The following is an 18,127-nucleotide window of genomic DNA, read 5'->3' on the forward strand; positions in this document are numbered from 1 at the left end:
ATCTTTGTGTTCTCCCTGGACTATTGGCTTCAGCTGATGGTTCACTGGAACCACAACGTTCTGGAAATGGCTTTGCAAACCTTTCCAGTAGATCCAGTAGATTTTAAAAACATAGTCTCTTATAGGGTTTTTTTTTTTTTGGTTTGTTTTTTCAAAGATTGCATGGCATGATGTTCTGCTCTTTGAGATATTCTAGTCTACTTGACGTTGTCAGTCAGGTTCTGTTTGAGAGATTTCTACAGGTCAGACACTTGAAACTGAATCAAATACCAGTTAAAGTGGTGATTACTTTTTGGGAGAGCTGGGTTTGTCTGGAATGAAATCGGGAATACAATAACATTTTTATATTTTAAGATTTTTTGATATATAAAGTTCTGTAGAGTACTAGACAAAGTCTGGAGTTGAAATTTGATTGTACTGATAAGAAGAATGTGATGTAAAAGCATCACTCCCACATCATGGTAGTGACTTTAGAAAAAATAGTCAGACTGGTTTTGGATAGCTCTTCCTTTAATAAGAAAGTATTTGAAACTGCTTTTAGTTTATGTATTAATGCTACGTTACAGATGAGAAATATGAATTTGTGATTAAAAAAAAAGCACAGCTTTTTCAGCTTTGAAAATGAATGAACCTTTGTGGGGACAGTTTTTATAGAAATGACTGACTGGGAAAAAATCGTGAAACATCAACAACTTCATGTTGTAAAGTCAGGTTTGCTCCTCTCTGTTGAAAAATAACGGCTGATCAATAAATGGATCAAACATTTTTCCTCCTCCAGAGGCGGAGAGGGAGGGGAGCCGCTCTCTAATCAAAGCGAAGGTCTTCCTCTGAATCTTCCTGCTCTTTCAGCCTCATTTCCATCCCTTCCCTGAAGGAAACGCGTGGCAGTCCAAGTCCGACCTTCAACCCTCCACCCCGGACAGCTGATGTGGAAATAATGGCGCCGACGCAGACATAAAGCGGCAGACAGGTAGACAGGAAAACACAAGGCGATGATGATGATGATGATGATGATGATGATGATGATGATGATGATGATGATGATGATGATGATGATGATGATGATGATGATGGAACCATCTAATTGTGGGCTTCATTTGTGATTTTCAAAGGCAAGGTCGCCCGAGTCACCAAGACTGGGAGGCATTGAAGCACAACAAACGGTTCCAGATTAAGACACTAGAGAAGAAGTCACAGACAGTCCAAGGCCTGGTTAAGGTGTTGATATCAGAAAAATAAGCAAAATCTTCTTTCCAATCTTCATATCTTTCCCTTTCCAAACCTGGAAAATGCTGCTATTAAATTCCAGGGTTTTCCAGACTGCATAGGAACAGTAGCTAGTCACCAATCAGCAGCAGCCCTGCATCTCCCTGGCAACAGAACTCATCATCTGCCAGTGGAACAGCCTGGTAGGGTCTTCATCATTTCTATGTGTTTATCTGTGTTCCAACATAGTTTATTATTGGAAGTTCAGCATAACAGTAATTATATGATTCCAATAAATAACTTTAAAAGAAAGTGAACATGGAAGAAATGCACTTAGCTTAATTTTCTTGTGTCACAAGTAAATCCAGTATTTTTTCAGACTCTTCTACACTTGAAGTGTTTGTTAGTTTCATAAGTTTTATTTTGAAAGTAACTGTAATCTTTTGTGTAATGTTGTTATTTTTTGTTACTTACTTGAATTATTGTCATTTTGGTTCTTAAAATACCAAAATTTCCACTTTATATTTTGGTCTGTATGCTTTTTTTTACTCTTACTTGAGTAACTTCCTGGATAGCAACTTTTTATTTTTTTACTTGAATAAAAATATGTTGAAGTGGTGTTACTCTTAAGTACAATTTTTTGGTACTCTACCCACCTCTGTCTGGGCACCGCATGACCCCTGTGGTGATGGTTTGTTGTAGTCAAATTTGTTAACTGCAGTACTTCTTCTTCTGCAGTAGTAGGCAGTAGCGAGTTAGCATCTCAGGAGCTACATCACAACACAAAGAGGCTGCACAGCAACACTTGCAGAGGGGTGGCTTCTTATGTGAATAAATTCTATACTTTCTTTTGTTTTCTTTTTATTTACATTTAATAGCAGAGTATTAGCTCGTTTTATTACAGTCTTACAGTATTTCCTGCGCCGCTTGATGCTAACGGCTAGCATTAGCTCCGTGGCTAAGCTAAGTAGTAGCAGCTTCGCTAGCATGGATGGTGTGGGCGTGTAGCTCTGCTCAGAGACCAGGTGGTGTTTTTGTGGCTTCGTGTTGAGTATTTAAGACGCCGTGTTCATTTTTTATTCTTCTTTGTTCGATGTAGATATAAAAAGCTTCCGGCTGTTATAAAGAAAATGGACACACGAGCTTTGAAGAATCCTTATCATGACTATGATGGGTACCCAGCTTCCACGCAAGCACTGTTTGACTGTGAGGGAAAGGTAAACCGCAGAGGGATGCGGGGGATACATGCGAGCTTTGGTTTGCTGGTCATTGTTTAAATCCTTCTTTTCTCCTCCAGCTCACTCCGGCGTTTGCCCAGAGGGTGAGCAGCAAGGTCAGCGAGCTGCTGGCTGTCATGGAGAATGGACTGAAGTCTGCTGATCCCAGAGACTGCACCGCTTACACGGGCTGGGCAGGTGAGGGGCGGAGCCATCAGTGACACTGGTGATGACAGAAGCTGCAGGAATATAGGAAGCAGCGCGTTGTTTCCTATATTCCTGTGGACAGTTACTATTACTGTCCACAGTAATAGTAACACAGCATAATGCTGTGTTACTATTTCATTACTAGTGGCAACATCATGCTGTGATCATTTTATTATTATTGTTTCCCCTGCAGTAAGCTAATAAGAATCTGTTACAGAAACAGTCACGTTTCTGTCCAGCATGTCTGGACTATCCCGGCTGTTCCTTCAGATGAGCTAGCAGAGGCTAGTGATGTTTGCTGTCTGTTTCCCTGCAGGCATCGCTCTGCTCTACCTGCACCTCCACAGCATCTTCAAAGAAGCCTCCTTCCTGCAGAGGGCTCTGGACTACGTCACCCACTGCCTGAAGAACCTCACCCGTCGCCATGACGTCACCTTCCTGTGTGGAGACGCTGGACCGCTGGCCGTAGCTGCTGTGGTCTATTCACGCCTGCAGAGGGTGCAAGAGGCCGAGGACTGCATCAGCAGGTTGGGACTGGCTGGAACCAGGACTGGACCCAGGTCTGGACCGCAGGCTGTGGTCTGACCGCTGTGGTTCTGCTGTTCTGCCTCCAGGCTGCTGCAGTACCAGCAGGTGGTTCTGAGCGGGTCCAGTGGGCTGCCGGACGAGCTGCTGTACGGCCGGGTGGGCTACCTCTCCTCCCTGGTGTTCCTGAACCAGCAGCTGGGTCCAGACCGGATCCCGCTGCACTGCATCCAGCAGGTCAGCGAGGCAGTTCTGGTGTCGGGCCAGCAGTTCAGCAGGAAGCTCCGCCTCCAGAACCACAGCCCGCTAATGTACGAGTGGTACCAGGAGCAGTATGTGGGTGCCGCCCACGGCCTCGCCGGCATCTACTACTTCCTCCTGCAGGTGGGACATAGGTCCAGGCCCTCACCATGATGCTGTCGCCCTGCTGTGGTTCTTACAATGTGTTCTGGTCCAGCCGGGCTTCGTGTCGTCAGAGGAGCTGGTCCTGCGGCTGGTGCAGCCCAGCGTGGAACACGTCTGCCGCCTGCGCTTCCCGTCTGGGAACTACCCACCCTGCATCGGGGATGACCGGGACCAGCTGGTGCACTGGTGCCACGGTGCGCCCGGGGTCGTCTATATGCTGCTGCAGGCCTACAAGGTCAGTTCACCCTGCAAGCGCCCTCTAGTGGTGGTGTTCTGTTGCTGCAGGTGCCCTCTAGTGGTGGTGTTCTACTGCTGCAGGTGCTGGGGAACCCGCGGTACCTGGAGGAGGCGCTGCAGTGCGGGGAGGTGGTGTGGCGCTGGGGGCTGCTGAAGAAAGGCTACGGCCTCTGCCACGGCGCCGCCGGCAACGCCTACACCTTCCTGGGCCTCTACCGGCTGACGCAGGACCCCAAACACCTCTACAGGGCCTGCATGGTGAGCACACCATGGTCACTTCTTCTGCTCTGACTTTGACGTGGACATTAAGTTTGGTTGAAAGCAGCTGCAGCAGTCAGGATCACAGCGGACACTCTCAGCCCTCTGATTGAAATGTGTCTGCAGTTTGCAGATTGGTGCATGAACTACGGTCGCCATGGCTGCCGGACGCCAGACACCCCCTACTCTCTGTTCGAAGGTACGAACCGCAAAAAATTAGTGTGAATGGTGCATAGAATATGTTACTGTAGGTCCATATGTTAGTGCTGGTCTAGATGCTGTCATTAGTATTTCAGCTAGCCTTAGCTTTTTGCCAATTGTAGCTCATAAGCTGCTGTGTCTGTACAGTTTAGCTTTGTAAACATTTTTTTGAAACATTTCTAATACTTTGTGTGTGAGATTTTTGAATTCAGTGACATTTTTCAATGAACTCTATAGGAGTTTTGCAGGTTTTTCTCCCGTCTTTCTTACATTTCTTGCACGTCTTTTTGGTGAAAATTGCAGAGGCATTTGAAGTCAACTGCAAAACATTCAGATTACAGCATTCCCACTGCATTTTCATAGAAATTGGATTTTTTTCTGTTTGTCTTCTGTTTTGATCTTTTGGTCTTAGAATTAGAACATGCTCCCTTCTGGTTGCAGGCATGGCGGGCACCATCTATTTCCTGGCAGACCTTCTGCAGCCAATGAAGGCCAGGTTTCCAGCTTTTGAGGTCTAACCCCCCACTCCTGTGCAGAAACGAGGCCTGCTGTCGTACGCATGCAGAGACGCATCGTCTTTAGTCCGCAGCACAATGTGACGCTACGCAGACCACTCTTGTTTGTTTTCAGTTACCAGAAGGCAAAAAGGAAAGAATTTAATTTCCAAATGTTCTAAAGTCTGGATTTTAAAATATATGGTATATATTTTTTGTTTTCCCAAATTGTAATAACACTTTAAAGGCTCCACTTATAAAGCAGCAAAGTTTCCTGTAGTTGCAGTATTAGCGAGGAGAGTCCATCAGGTGGCAGCAGAGAGTCATTAGGGGAAAGTGTTAAAGTTGACACCTGGTCCCAACATTAGGGGTTTATTTTCTGGTTTAATAAACCAGAAAATAAACACAGCAATGTGTCAGATTTAATATTAAAGCTCATAAAGGGAAAATTAAATATGATTCAAATAACCTGGGAGATTTTTAATCCACTTTGATTGGCTATTTGTTTCAAAAAGTTGAGTTTGTTCTCCAGGAACCCGTCTGTTTTGTGGTTCCACTGTGCAGCAGAAATGCAGTTACTGCAGCAGAGGCTGTAGAAACCCAACACGTCCTGCAGGACTGCAGGTAAAAATAGAGCTCATCTGTGGCCCGCAGGAAGCGCCTGCTGCTCCTACCAATGTCCTCCAACATTCGTCTTCCTGCTGGATGCCAGCCGCTCCGTTACAGTGTCAGGAAATATTTGTAAATATGAACTGAGATGAAATGTGTCTGATTCCATGTGGTTAAAAGAATCAATAAAGTTTGCATCATTAATTCCAGTGAAATCAGCTGTTTGCTTAGATATTCTTGCAGATTCTGCTTTACAGTAGATGTGAAGTAAATCCTTTAGTATCTGAAAATAAGGATTTTTCTGTGTGGATAAGTATGATCACTGATTGTCCATCAAACATTTAGTTGTTGTGGATCAGATCCAGGTTTCCAATAAATGTTAGTTTATTCTTAAATTCCCACCAAAAAAATTCAACCATTAGACCATTAGAGATTAGATATTAAAACACCAAGGCTCATGCTGTTTTTTGAAAAGCCACAGAAAACATGGAGAATATTGAGACCTCTCAGTCAACAGGATGTTAGGATCTCCGTTCAGACTTTCTCATAAAATCTAAACTTTTTCATAGAGTGATCAACATATCAGTAGCTCGGATGAGGTCCAGAGTAGTTTGGGGTTTTCTAGGAAACTTTTTTTTCCCTGCATTTTTAGATGCAAGTTAAAGAACATAATCTCCAAATACCATGAGACACATTCTGGCTGTCCTCCTGAAGGGGTTAACCAGAGGGGAGTCTCCTGGTGTCTCTGGAGGAGCTGCAGAAACCAACAGCCAAGGTGGGAGAAACTTATTTCACTCTAGAAATCTTGAAGTTTGCAACAAACCAACACACAGAGTCAGCAGCATTATGCTGTGGTTGATCTTAAAAGAACCAAATAACTGGTTGTCTTTTTTAAGGGTCATTTAACATCCATGTAATGTGAACAAATGTGAATAAGCCAGACTGAAAAAAAAAATATCTAGGTTTTAGAATTGTAAAGGTTGGACGCCCTTGGCCTAGTCAAAGTCCAGGTGAGAATCTAACAAGATTTCAGAAGCAATGATTAGTATCTCGGAGTGCAAAAGTATTGTAAATTATTGCTCTCCGCAGAGCTCATTTAGGAATGGAAAGGTCAAAGGTCATTTCAGTGTCGTAGAACATTGATGTTCCCTCTGGACATCGTGTTCTCTGGCTGTTTATTAAAATCTAAAGAAAACATGTTATTCTCTGGATGACTGTTGGGTTTTACTCTGCGGGTACACAGAGGATGTTACAGTTTAGCTCCAGTTTGGCTCCAGTCTAGCTGCCAGGTTCAGCAGCTCCATACCTGCCGGAGAGCAGCCAACGTTTCGGCAACTTTTCCCCCTGCTGTCATTTCACCATATGAGGAGGAGAGTTCTGTCTGATTTAAAAATACCACCTAGTAACCGAGCTGAACGGGTCAGTGACCCGTCAGGAGACAGCCGCTGAGTCTCCTGCCTCCTCCCTGCATCGAGCGTCTTCCAGAAACATCTCCTCCAACCAGAAGTTTCATTATTTAACCCTTTCCCAATAAATAGATCATCATAAAGCCAGTCCCAGGGCCTAAAAATAGCCCTTCCCCTTCTAAAGGCTCTGAGGGGAGACGGCTCTGCTTTCCCTAAGAAAGTTAAAGATGTCCCAACGTGTCATCCGATCCCTCCTCCCTCACCAGGAGCTGCGTGACATCACATGCCGAACATAAATAAGGGGGCTTTGACCATGGCTCAGGACCACTCTGTCTCGGGACTTCAGCTTCTCTTCTCCTTCCTTTCCGCTCCTCCGTGCTCCTACTCTCCAAAATGGTGTGTTGGTGATTCTGGCCGTTTTCAATAGGGGGGCGATGGAGTTTCTTGGTCTGGATTTACTCTCTCAAAAGTTTGTAAAAGAATGAAAAAAATTATCTGGTTATCAGGGATTTAAGAAATACTCAGAGTCAAGAAATCCATCACCTTTAGCTTGATTTGGAATGAAATTGCTTTATTTTGTTTTTCATATGTTTATTTTTGTGTGTTTTTATTCGACAGACGGAGTTCACACCGGACCAGATTGAGGGTAAGTCCAGAAGATGTCCTTAGCTTCAAAGTACCTTCCTGTTTTCTGGTAATTTCATTGAGATTTTCACATTACCGCCCAACGAGTGGCAGAGTCAGCTGTAGAAGATTCCACCGTCTTGTCTTTGGTTATCTATTCTAAGACGACCTAGCAGTGTCTTATACTTGTTAATCCCCAAGTCAAAGGTCAAGATCCCGTCCCTGTGGTCCCCTGTTGAAAGATGTGTCCAGGCAGGCTTTGTTCAGCGTCCAGGGTGTTTTAGTCCTGTACCAAGGAGGCGTTTGTAATGCCTCAATCAGCATTCCCAACCCAAGTCTCTATATGGCCTTGGTGTCTCTGTCGGGGTGTATCAGTTTGCTCCAAGCAGCAAGCAGGAATGAGGAGGGGTCGGGGTGGGGAGGTACAGCTGTTGCTGCTAGGCGAGCATAAATCTCTCAAAAAGGTCACTTTGAGTTCCTGATGGGCTTGGTAGAGATGACAAAGCATCATCTGGCCCCCAGTTTTCTCTTCTCTGCTTAGATACAGCTGTCATGTCCAATTAGCTGCGAACAATGGTGAAAGCATGCAGCTCAGAGTCTTTAATCTCTCAATCCAGGCTGGTTTCACACAGCTGTCGCCTACAAGAATGTTGTAGTCATAGAAAACCCAACGACAAATCTGAAACGTTTAACTCAAAGGTTTTTCTTACCTTTCCCCAGACTTCAAGGAGGCTTTTGGTCTCTTTGACAGAATTGGTGACAGCCAGGTGGCCTACAACCAGGTGGCCGACATCATGCGCGCTCTGGGCCAGAATCCCACCAACAAGGACGTTATCAAGATCCTTGGCAGCCCCAGCGCTGAAGGTAAGACGCCAAATGTTTTCTAGAGAAGTGGCAGCTGTTGTCTTGTGTCTCCCTAAGACAAGTGCAATGTGAACCAACAGACATGGCCAACAAGAGGCTGAACTTCGACGCTTTCCTGCCCATGCTGAAGCAGGTCGATGCCCTTCCCAAGGGATCCTACGACGACTACGTTGAGGGTCTGCGTGTCTTTGACAAGGAGGGCAACGGAACCGTCATGGGCGCTGAGCTGCGCATCGTGCTGTCCACCCTGGGTAAATTTAGACACGTACATTTGCTTAGCGCGGTAGAAATGTAGACACTGAGATGGATCCTTGTGTTTCCACAGGAGAGAAGATGAATGAGACTGAGATTGATGCCCTCATGGCCGGACAGGAAGACGAGAACGGCAGCATACACTACGAGGGTAAGTCATCTGTCTTCCAGGTTTGGTTTTATTTTGGCAGGATGCTAATGATCTGAACTTCCTCCTTTAGCTTTCGTCAAGCACATCTTGTCTGTGTAAGAGGCCGGCAGCACTAGTGCTGAAGAAGCTGTAGCTTGCCTACAGACAGCCCGGCAGCGTTCAGGACATCAACGCTGTTTCAAAGACCAACCAAGGAAAGACAAGGACAATGTACAAGGGATGTTGAAGAAAACCCATCTTATTGTTTATTTTGTTTTCCTTTCCACTTCGTCTCAAAACCTGCTCTCTCAGGACATCGCCTCTTCGTTGTAGACCCCATCACTTGGCCTCTGCTCTCCCCCCGGGGCGCGTCGCCTCTCGCCACATGGGGTGAGGAACGGGGGAGAAGGGGTGACCGCTCACCAAGTGAGGGTAGATCCCTCCCTTCCCACCGCCACCTCATTCAGTCCCATAATCACTGGCCCAGCAATGCCAAAGGTGCTGGAGAAACGATGAGGTCAGACCGCCAGAAGTTCCCGCCTCCCTGAAAAGTTGTATTTATTTTCACTCTGAGTCACTTCAGAATAAACTTTTCCACTGTACATCCCACCTGGGCTGATCCTTGATCTTTCATTGCTCTAATTCACAGCTAGAGGTTTCTCTAAACTATATTTGTTGATTTCAAGTCAAATCTCACATATAATTTTACTTAATCTTGTGAAATATTACATATTAGAACCTTAAGGGATTTAACCATGTAGTATAATTAAGAATAGATTGATTTTATGCCTTAAAATTTGTAATAAATATGGCTCATTCTTTAAATGAGTCAGTAGAACCTTGGCCAGACTCATTCAAATAAATGTTGAAAATTAAAGCATATAAAGTTTAGGCTGTACAGTCTACAGCAGGCGTCTGCAGCCACACACTCCAAAGAGCCATTTTTGAGCTCCGTTTAGTTCAATAAAACTTGTTTAGAGCCACAAATAATACATAACTTGTCATTTTTTATGAATATTTACAGTTCAAAACTAATTTTTGCAAGAAGCACCTTTTTACTTTTAGGTTTTGGAAGGGAGAAAAACAAAAAAAAGTTAGCAAAAGTAAGATGGAAAAAGTATGAACAAAATATTTTGAAAAAGCACAAGGTTTCCAATCTAATACTCAGAAAATAGATCTAAATCATTACTGGTACTGTTTGTCTCATTCTTTTGTGGAAACAAAATAAACAAAAATGCATTTTATTTCATTATATCAATATTTATCAAATTTTGATCATTTCACATCTTTATCATTTTCAGCCAAAGATCATTCATGCCATGCTCCAATTATGATGTTGTCGTGATTCACCTTAGAATATTATTGAAAAGTTAATTTATTTCAGTAATTGTTCCTTCACCAGGTGAAACTTATTGTATAGATTAAACAGACAAAGACGGATGTTTTAAAACCTTTTTTTTCTTAATTATGGTGATTTTCTAACGAGGTCCTTAGGTCCTTAGGTCCTTAGCCCTGACGTACCTTCCTTCCGGGGGCGAGGGGCGCCAGGGGCGCCGATTTATTTTTTCGCATCCACCTGAATAATGTGTAGTTGCACCACTGGAAGCCAGAACCCTTGCCCCTGGATGAATCCGAGTTCTCCGTTTGCCAGCAGTCTACAGCCTTTCTTACCTGTCCGTCCTCCAACGTGCATCGCTTGCCGGATTATGGACCTCTGGCCCTCCGACTTCCGCAGCAAGATCAGGAAACAACCCAACCCAGCTCACTAGCTTACTCCTTTCCCAAGTTAGATTCTCCGACTGTCTCTGTGAGAGCCTTCAGCTATCGACTGTAATTACATCTATCCTCTCATTTACAGTTGACGACCCGGCACCGTATCCAGAACTCCCCCTCCACTTCTCTTTATTAAATAAACCTTATTATTGTGATTCACTCACCTGGTTGTGTTCTTATACAGGTCCTTCTCAAAAAATTAGCATATTGTGATAAAGTTCATTATTTTCCATCATTTAATGATAAAAATTAAACTGTCATATATTTTAGATTCTTAACACACCAACTGAAATATTTAAGGTCTTTTATTGTTTTAATACTGATGATTTTGGCACACAGCTCATGAAAACCCCAAATCCCTGTCTCAAAAAATTAGCATATCGTGAAAAGGTTCTCTGAACGAGCAGTTAACCTCATCATCTGAATCTACAACGTAACTCTAAACACCTGCAAAAGATTCATGAGGCTTTTAAAAACTCCCAGCCTGGTTCATTACTCAAAACCACAATCATGTGTAAGACTGCTGACCTGACTGTTGTCCAGAAGGTCATCATTGACACCCCTCAAGCAAGAGGGTAAGACAGACAGAAATTTCTGAATGAATAGGCTGTTCGCAGAGTGTTGTATCAAGGCACCTCAGTGGGAAGGAAAAAGTGTGGCAGAAAACGTTGCACAACGAGAAGAGGTGACCGGACCCTGAAGAAGATTGTGGAGAAGGGCCGATTCCAGACCTTTGGGAACCTGTGGAAGCAGTGGACTGAGTCTGGAGTAGAAACATCCAGAGCCACCGTGCACAGGCATGTGCAGGAAATGGGCTTCATGTGCTGCATTCCCCAGGTTAAGCCACTTTTGAACCAGAAACAGCGGCAGAAGCGCCTGACCTGGACTACAGAGGAGCAGCACTGGACTGTTGCTCCGTGGTCCAAAGTACGTTTTTCGAATGAAAGCAAATTTTGCATATCATTCGGAAATCAAGGTGCCAGAGTCTGGAGGAAGACTGGAGAGAAGGAAATGCCAAAATGCCAGAAGTCCAGTGTCAAGTACCCACAGTCAGTGATGGTCTGGGGAGCCATGTCCGCTGCTGGTGTTGGTCCACTGTGTTTATCAAGGGCAGGTCAATGCAGCAGCTATCAGGAGATTTTGGAGCCCTTCATGCTTCCATCTGCTGAAAAGCTTTATGGAGATGAAGATAAAATTTTTCAACACAACCTGGCACCTGCTCACAGTGCCAAAACCACTGGTATTACTGACCATGGTGTTACTGTTGGCCTGCCAACTCTCCTGACCTGAACCCCATAGAGAATCTGTGGGATATTGTGAAGAGAAAGTTCACAATATGAGCCTTAAACTCTGGATGAGCTTAAGGCCATCGAAGCATCTTGGCCTCCATAACACCTCAGCAGAGCCACAGGCTGATGGCCTCCATGCCGCCTTGAAGGCTGCAAAAGGATTCCTGACCAAGTATTTTGTGCATAACTGAACATAATTATTTGAAGGTCGACGTTTTTGGTATTAAAACACATTTCTTTTATTGGTCGGATAAAATATGCAAATGTTTTACCACACAGTCATGTTCATGGTTATGTTTGTTTCAGCCAATTTGATGGTTTCTGTCTGCAGGATGTGAGTTTACATTTTAAATGTCTTTGAAATGTTGAGATTAATCTTCAAAATTTTCTCAAGAAAATGTGAAAATGTTCAACACTTGAAAGTCAGAAATTTTCATGTTTTTTGCTAGAAATTTCCAGAGGTTAATCTCAAAATGTCTGTTTTCTCTTGCATATTTTTGACTTTTAGAACTCAGGAATTTCCACGCTTTTCTTGAACCAATGGCAAAAGTTCATCTTCTCGCCTGGAAAATGATTTCACACAAATTTAATACAATTTTGTTTTTATTTCAATAAATATTTTTTGTGTACTTCTAATTGTCATGAAGGAGAAAATATTTTTTTGGCTCTCAGAATCATTTTAGATTTCACTTTCAGCTAGTTTTTAAATACCAAGAGCTTTTTTTTTATCCAATTCATCCCTATTAAAGTTGAAAACGGCTGCCCCGGCTTGTAGTAATAAAAAGAAAAAGAAATAAATACAGCCTATAAAGTAAAAAGGAAAAAAATACTATTTTCGATGTCACTTTAAACACCATCACATATATCATAAATATATGTACACATGTATATTTATTTTTATATTTCTATTAGAATAACTTGAAAATCAGATCCAAAATGGGGATGCTTGTTTAGTTTTTACCACTAGATTGCAGCACGGCGTAAGAACTGGGTTTTTTTCTAAAAGAAGGATTGTAACGAATAAATACAGAAGGACAAGAGGTCTCACTCTGCTCCTCTTTTTTGTGGACAGATGCTAAAAGACATAAAATTTTCATTAACTTAATTTCTTAACGAGCAGCAAATATGTGTGTTAACTTAAGTAAAACATTGACTAAAAAAAAAACTCTGCCCCATTTATTGCACGGGACATATTGACATCCCTGGTATTGCATAAACCAGGGATGTCAAACTCCAGTTCTCAAGGGCCACATGTGCTGCAGTTTTTAGATGTGCCAAAGGTACAAAACGCTGGAATGAAATGGTTTCATTACCTGCTTCTTGTATAGATAAGTTCTCCAGAACCTTGCTAACGACAAAATAATCATATTCAGGTGTGGTGCAGCAGAGACACATCTAAAAGTTGCAGGGCAGTGGCCCTCCAGGACTGGAGTCCTAAAGCGACCGAGTGATCAGTCTTCACACGAGCTAGACGATCTCTGCTCGTCTCGCGTCTCCGTGTTTGTGTTGCTCGAAGAAGTTTGTGAAGAAGTTTGTTCAGTCGGGCTTTTCTGGAGTTAGAAATGTCTCTGGACGAGGAGGACAGGTGTTGTCTGCAGCTGCTGCCAGGTGAAACACGTCACTTCCTTTCTCACTCACTACCAGACAGACCCGGAGCAAAGTATATGTTGTGGAGAAAAGAAAAAAAAAAAATTCACGCAAAACTATATCTTGTATTTTACTGCAGTCTGCAGTCACACTTGACGTCACACTGAGACAAAAGTGTAAAATATTCTATTTAATTCAGAGTTGGGCCTTAAATAGGTCACAATAACTTTTGACGCACTTTGTTTATAGTTGGCTGTGGCGTCAGTAGGTGTTATCGGTGCCTTAAAGCTTTATTTCTAACGATACAAACGCAAAATTCAGTGTATTTTATTAAAAAGTTCAACGCAAAGAAGTGGAAGCCTTTAGAGCTCACGTTTTTGCTTGAGTGTAATCTACCACATTTATTTCCAGTATTAGAATGTATTTCAAAATGGAACTTAAATTTTCAGCGGCTGGATTGACAAACTAAGACACAAATCTTTAACTTGTGGTAAAAGTACTTCTATTTGCGTATCTCTGATATACACTGCTCAAAAATATAAAGGGAACACTTAAACAACCCAATATAACTCCAAGTAAATCAAACTTCTGTGAAATCAAACTGTCCACTTAGGAAGCAACACTGATTGACAACAGGGACCCTCGTTGGGTCAATCAGTGTTGCTTCCTAAGTGGACAGTTTGATTTCACAGAAGTTTGATTTACTTGGAGTTATATTGTGTTGTTTAAGTGTTCCCTTTATATTTTTAGTAGTGTATATTATAGTCATATCTGCATGTCCATTTCATAATAAATTGGCAAAAGTCTTCTGCTTACCTTGATTTGGACTTCAAAAAGTCTATAACCTTCTCTCCCTCTTCTAAATCTGTGAGATTATGATCATAAAAAAAATATTTCATTTTAAACCTTTTTAAGTAACAATAATATGCACGGAGCTGAATTGTTTGTTCTTTCCTTCAGATTCCTGCAGTCTCACCTTTGACTCAAACACAGTTCACAGAAACCTGAATCTGTCTGAAAACGGCAGAAAGGTGACCCGTGTGAGCACCGCTCAGTCATACCCGGATCATTTTTGTGTAGATTTCGTTCTCAGAATCATTTTATATTTCACTTTTCCCTAAAGTTAAAAACAGCTGCCCCCTTGTGGTAATAAGATGAAGTAAATACAGTCTGTACAGTAAAAAAAAAAAGAAACAAACTTTATTTTTGATGACACTTTAAACAATGTTGAATATAACATACATCTATGTATGAATCTATATTATTTATTTTTGATATTTTTTATTAATTTAGAAGCAGATATCTAGAATATTGATGCTTATTTACCAGTAGGTGGCAGCACACAGTAAGAACCCGCCGGTTTCTTTTACTAAAAGAAGAATCATAAGGAAGACCGAAGGACAAGAGGACTCACTCTGCTGCTTTGTTGTTTTTTTTTTTTTTGTGGATAAACGTGAAATCATGCGAAATGTTCGTTTACTTAATTTCATTTCATAGTGAACTACAAATACGTGTGTTAATTTAAGTAAAATATTCAATAAAAAAAATCTCTGTTGCATTTATTGCATAAAACGACCGAGTGATCAGTCTTCACACGAGCTAGACGATCTCTGCTCGTCTCGCGTCTCCGTGTTTGTGTTGCTCGAAGATGTTTGTGAAGAAGTTTGTTCAGTCGGGCTTTTCTGGAGTTAGAAATGTCTCTGGACGAGGAGGACAGGTGTTGTCTGCAGCTGCTGCCAGGTGAAACACGTCACTTCCTTTCTCGCTCACTACCAGGCAGACCCAAAACAAAGTATCTGCTATGCGGGAGGAATTCACAGTTTTTCACGTAAAAATATATCTTGTGTTTTACTGCTGTCATATTTGACGTCACACTGTGGCAAAAGTGTCAAACACTCTATTTAATTCAGTTGAATCATAAATGGGTCACAATAACCTTTGACACACTTCGTTCATAGTTGGCTGTGACGTCAGTTGATATCAGTGCCTTAAAACTTTATTTCTAACTTTACAAATACAAAATTAAATGTATTTTCTTAAAAGATTTAACACAAAGAGGGGGAAGGAAAATATGGAGAATTTTTCTGATTCAAAATGAAACTTTTTGAACCTGAAGCAAAAGCAGTAGTGGCAGCATCATGCTGTGGGGAAACTTTTTCTTCCAACGGCTCCGTTCTGTCTTTGAATAGGAAGCAGTACTCTCAGGCCCAGCAGCAGGGGTCAACGGTTGCCTCCATCCGACCTGAGACGTCCACCGCCAAAACTCTGATGGACATCGGGACACGGCGCATCTTCAACGAGGACCACGACATGTTCAGGCAAAGCGTCCGCCGCTTCTTCCAAGAAGAAGTGGTGCCGCACCACAAGGAGTAGGTGGCTGCAGGAACCCAACGTCAGCAGGAGACGTTTTCCTCCCGTTGACTTTCTGTTTGTGCTCCCAGGTGGGAGAAGGCAGGTCAGGTGAGCCGGGAGTTGTGGGAGAAGGCCGGAGAGCAAGGCCTGCTGGGAGTGATGATCCCGGAGGAGCACGGCGGCATCGGAGGGGACACGTTTTCTGCTGCCATCACCTGGGAGGAGCAGTGAGTCCATACTTCCTACTCTGAATGTATTGCAGTTGGAGTTTTGAAAATGCTGGAATTTTGCTGAATAAAGATGATTTTTTTTTTCTGCTGACCATCTTTCCTCAGAATGTACAGTAACTGCACCGGGCCGGGTTTCGCTCTACACTCAGACATCGTCATGCCGTACATCGTAAACTACGGCAGCAAGGAGCAGATCGAGCGCTTCATTCCCTCCATGACTGCAGGGAAACACATCGGCGCCATCGCCATGACAGAGCCAGGTGCAGGCAGGTGATTACCCCACTCCCACTTCCTTTATTATATCACAGTTTGACCAGTGAGACACGGTGTTAACCGGTCGGTTTCCCGCGGCAGCGACCTCCAGGGAGTGCGGACATACGCCAAGAAGGATGGCAGTGACTGGATCCTGAACGGGAACAAGGTAAAGCCACTGCTGTTCCTCTGGATGGCACCGTCGGCTTCAACCGCTTCCTTCCTCTCAGGTGTTCATCACCAACGGTTGGATGGCGGATGTGGTGCTGGTCGTCACGGTGACCAACCGCGAGTCGAAAACGGCGGCCCATGGCATCAGTCTGTTCCTAGTGGAGAACGGCATGAAGGGCTTCCAGAAAGGCCGGAAGCTGGAGAAGATCGGCCTGAAGGCGCAGGTAGCGCAGTTTTTACTTCATGTTGGAGAACGTCTCAACCTCAGGACACTCAATTGGTCTGAATCTGTTTGAAAGGACACAGCGGAGCTGTTCTTTGAGGACGTGCGTCTCCCAGCCAGTGCTCTGCTGGGAGAACTCAACAAGGGTTTCTACTACCTGATGAATGAGCTGCCACAGGTCTGAAAACAAAAACACACACACACACACACACGTCCTCCTGAATCCTAACCCTCAGTGATGGATTTTGCTGCCAGGAGCGTCTGTTGATCGCTGACATGGCCATATCCAGCTGTGAGTTTATGTTCGAGGAGACCAGGAACTACGTTCTGGAGAGGAAGGCCTTTGGGAAGACCATCGCTCACCTCCAGGTCTGGTAAATTCCCCCAACACACACCAGCAGGGGACAGGGCTTAGCTACCAGAGAAAATAGAAATATTTTGGGAGCTTGTCCGGGATTTTTTTTATTATTATTACTATCTCAACTATAAGAGGTTCTGTTGCCCCTCCAGTTAAACCCTGGAACATGAACCAGACTTCTATGGACATGTAATGTAATTATTAGCTCCCCTGGTGAAGATTCCTAAAATCCTTTAAATAAATGAGTCTTTTATTGCAGAATTCAAGTATATTCAGTCACAATACCATGTGCTGTCTAACAAAGTTTCCTGGAACCTTGAAATAAAACTAGGCCCACAGCATCACCGGTCCTCTACAGTGAGAATGAGGTGATTAATCTAAAGCACATATCTCCAGTTGAAGTAGATCAAATATACAGAAGAGGACTTCAGTTTGGCTTGCCATGGTTACGTTTGTCTACCTTTTTCCAAAGGTTCTTTATTTGTTCACATTCTTTAGTTCTTTCTAAAAGCAAGTTCTCTGTCATGTTCAGACGGTGCAGCACAAGTTGGCAGAGCTGAAGTCAGAGATCTGCGTTGGTCGTGTTTTCATGGATAACTGCCTGCAGCTCCTCTCAGAGCGCCGCCTGGACCCCACCACCGCCTCCATGGCCAAGTTCTGGTGAGAAACCTGTGCGATCAGCTGGCTAGCGGCCACTGACCTGCAGTTGACCGTCTGCTTGTCGCCTGCAGGGCGTCGGAGCTCCAGAACAAGGTGGCCACCCAGTGCCTGCAGCTCCACGGAGGCTGGGGCTACATGTGGGAGTACCCCATCGCTAAGTAGGTGGAGCAGTTTGGGAGTGTGGGGGGCTGAGTGATGTCTGCTTCAGCCTGACTCTGTGTGTGTGTTTTTCAGGGCGTTTGTGGACTCCAGGGTTCAGCCCATCTACGGAGGAACCAATGAGATCATGAAGGAGCTGATCGCACGCGGCATCATGAGCCAGAAATGAGACAGAAGGAACGTTTGATGATCCCTCAGCACCAAGAAAATTAGGGATATAGTTGAAGGAATGGTACCATAGTTGGACTATTTCATATCTGGGTGACGTAATTTAAATAATTTCTAATAAAAGTCTGATGCTTTTAGATAAACAAGCTAAAAGATTAGATTTCTGTTAACTGATCTGTTATTTGCTTTGTGTCTCAGGTTTGTCTCAATCTGAAATAAATATATGACGGTATCTGCATCTCGATCATTTGTTCCAACTTGTTAACAGGG

At 43.5% G+C, this 18,127-nt stretch overlaps 3 protein-coding genes across 4 annotated transcripts; all 3 read left to right on the forward strand.

Moving 5' to 3' along the window:
* Positions 1 to 1,930: 1,930 nt before the first annotated feature.
* On the forward strand, positions 1,931 to 5,574 carry lancl1 (LanC antibiotic synthetase component C-like 1 (bacterial)). 2 transcript variants are annotated; one of them, XM_081614899.1, is made up of 9 exons: positions 1,931 to 2,033; positions 2,306 to 2,423; positions 2,504 to 2,621; positions 2,947 to 3,157; positions 3,245 to 3,539; positions 3,613 to 3,795; positions 3,879 to 4,055; positions 4,182 to 4,254; positions 4,698 to 5,574. In XM_081614899.1, the coding sequence occupies exons 2-9, from the start codon at positions 2,337 to 2,339 to the stop codon at positions 4,772 to 4,774; spliced, it is 1,221 nt and encodes a 406-aa protein (XP_081471025.1). In that variant the 5' UTR covers positions 1,931 to 2,033; positions 2,306 to 2,336; the 3' UTR covers positions 4,775 to 5,574. The 2 variants fall into 2 exon arrangements, with proteins under 2 accessions (XP_081471025.1, XP_081471030.1); XM_081614904.1 differs by lacking the exon at positions 1,931 to 2,033 and adding an exon at positions 2,040 to 2,231.
* A 1,455-nt stretch (positions 5,575 to 7,029) lies between these two features.
* mylz3 (myosin, light polypeptide 3, skeletal muscle) lies at positions 7,030 to 9,244 on the forward strand. Its single transcript, XM_008423682.2, has 6 exons — positions 7,030 to 7,161; positions 7,384 to 7,411; positions 8,110 to 8,253; positions 8,334 to 8,504; positions 8,579 to 8,656; positions 8,727 to 9,244. Exons 1-6 carry the CDS (start codon positions 7,159 to 7,161, stop codon positions 8,753 to 8,755), a joined length of 453 nt encoding a protein of 150 aa, XP_008421904.1. The 5' UTR covers positions 7,030 to 7,158; the 3' UTR covers positions 8,756 to 9,244.
* Positions 9,245 to 14,853: 5,609 nt separating this feature from the next.
* On the forward strand, positions 14,854 to 18,089 carry acadl (acyl-CoA dehydrogenase long chain). Its single transcript, XM_081614948.1, has 11 exons — positions 14,854 to 15,024; positions 15,474 to 15,653; positions 15,726 to 15,863; positions 15,972 to 16,136; positions 16,221 to 16,287; positions 16,349 to 16,513; positions 16,589 to 16,690; positions 16,768 to 16,881; positions 17,403 to 17,530; positions 17,602 to 17,688; positions 17,765 to 18,089. The coding sequence occupies exons 1-11, from the start codon at positions 14,933 to 14,935 to the stop codon at positions 17,856 to 17,858; spliced, it is 1,332 nt and encodes a 443-aa protein (XP_081471074.1). The 5' UTR covers positions 14,854 to 14,932; the 3' UTR covers positions 17,859 to 18,089.
* The last annotated feature ends 38 nt before the right edge of the window (positions 18,090 to 18,127 follow it).

Source organism: Poecilia reticulata, chromosome 2 (genome assembly GCF_904066995.2).
Source record: "Poecilia reticulata chromosome 2, P_reticulata-male-v2, whole genome shotgun sequence".
NCBI classification, from domain to species: Eukaryota; Metazoa; Chordata; class Actinopteri; order Cyprinodontiformes; family Poeciliidae; genus Poecilia; species Poecilia reticulata.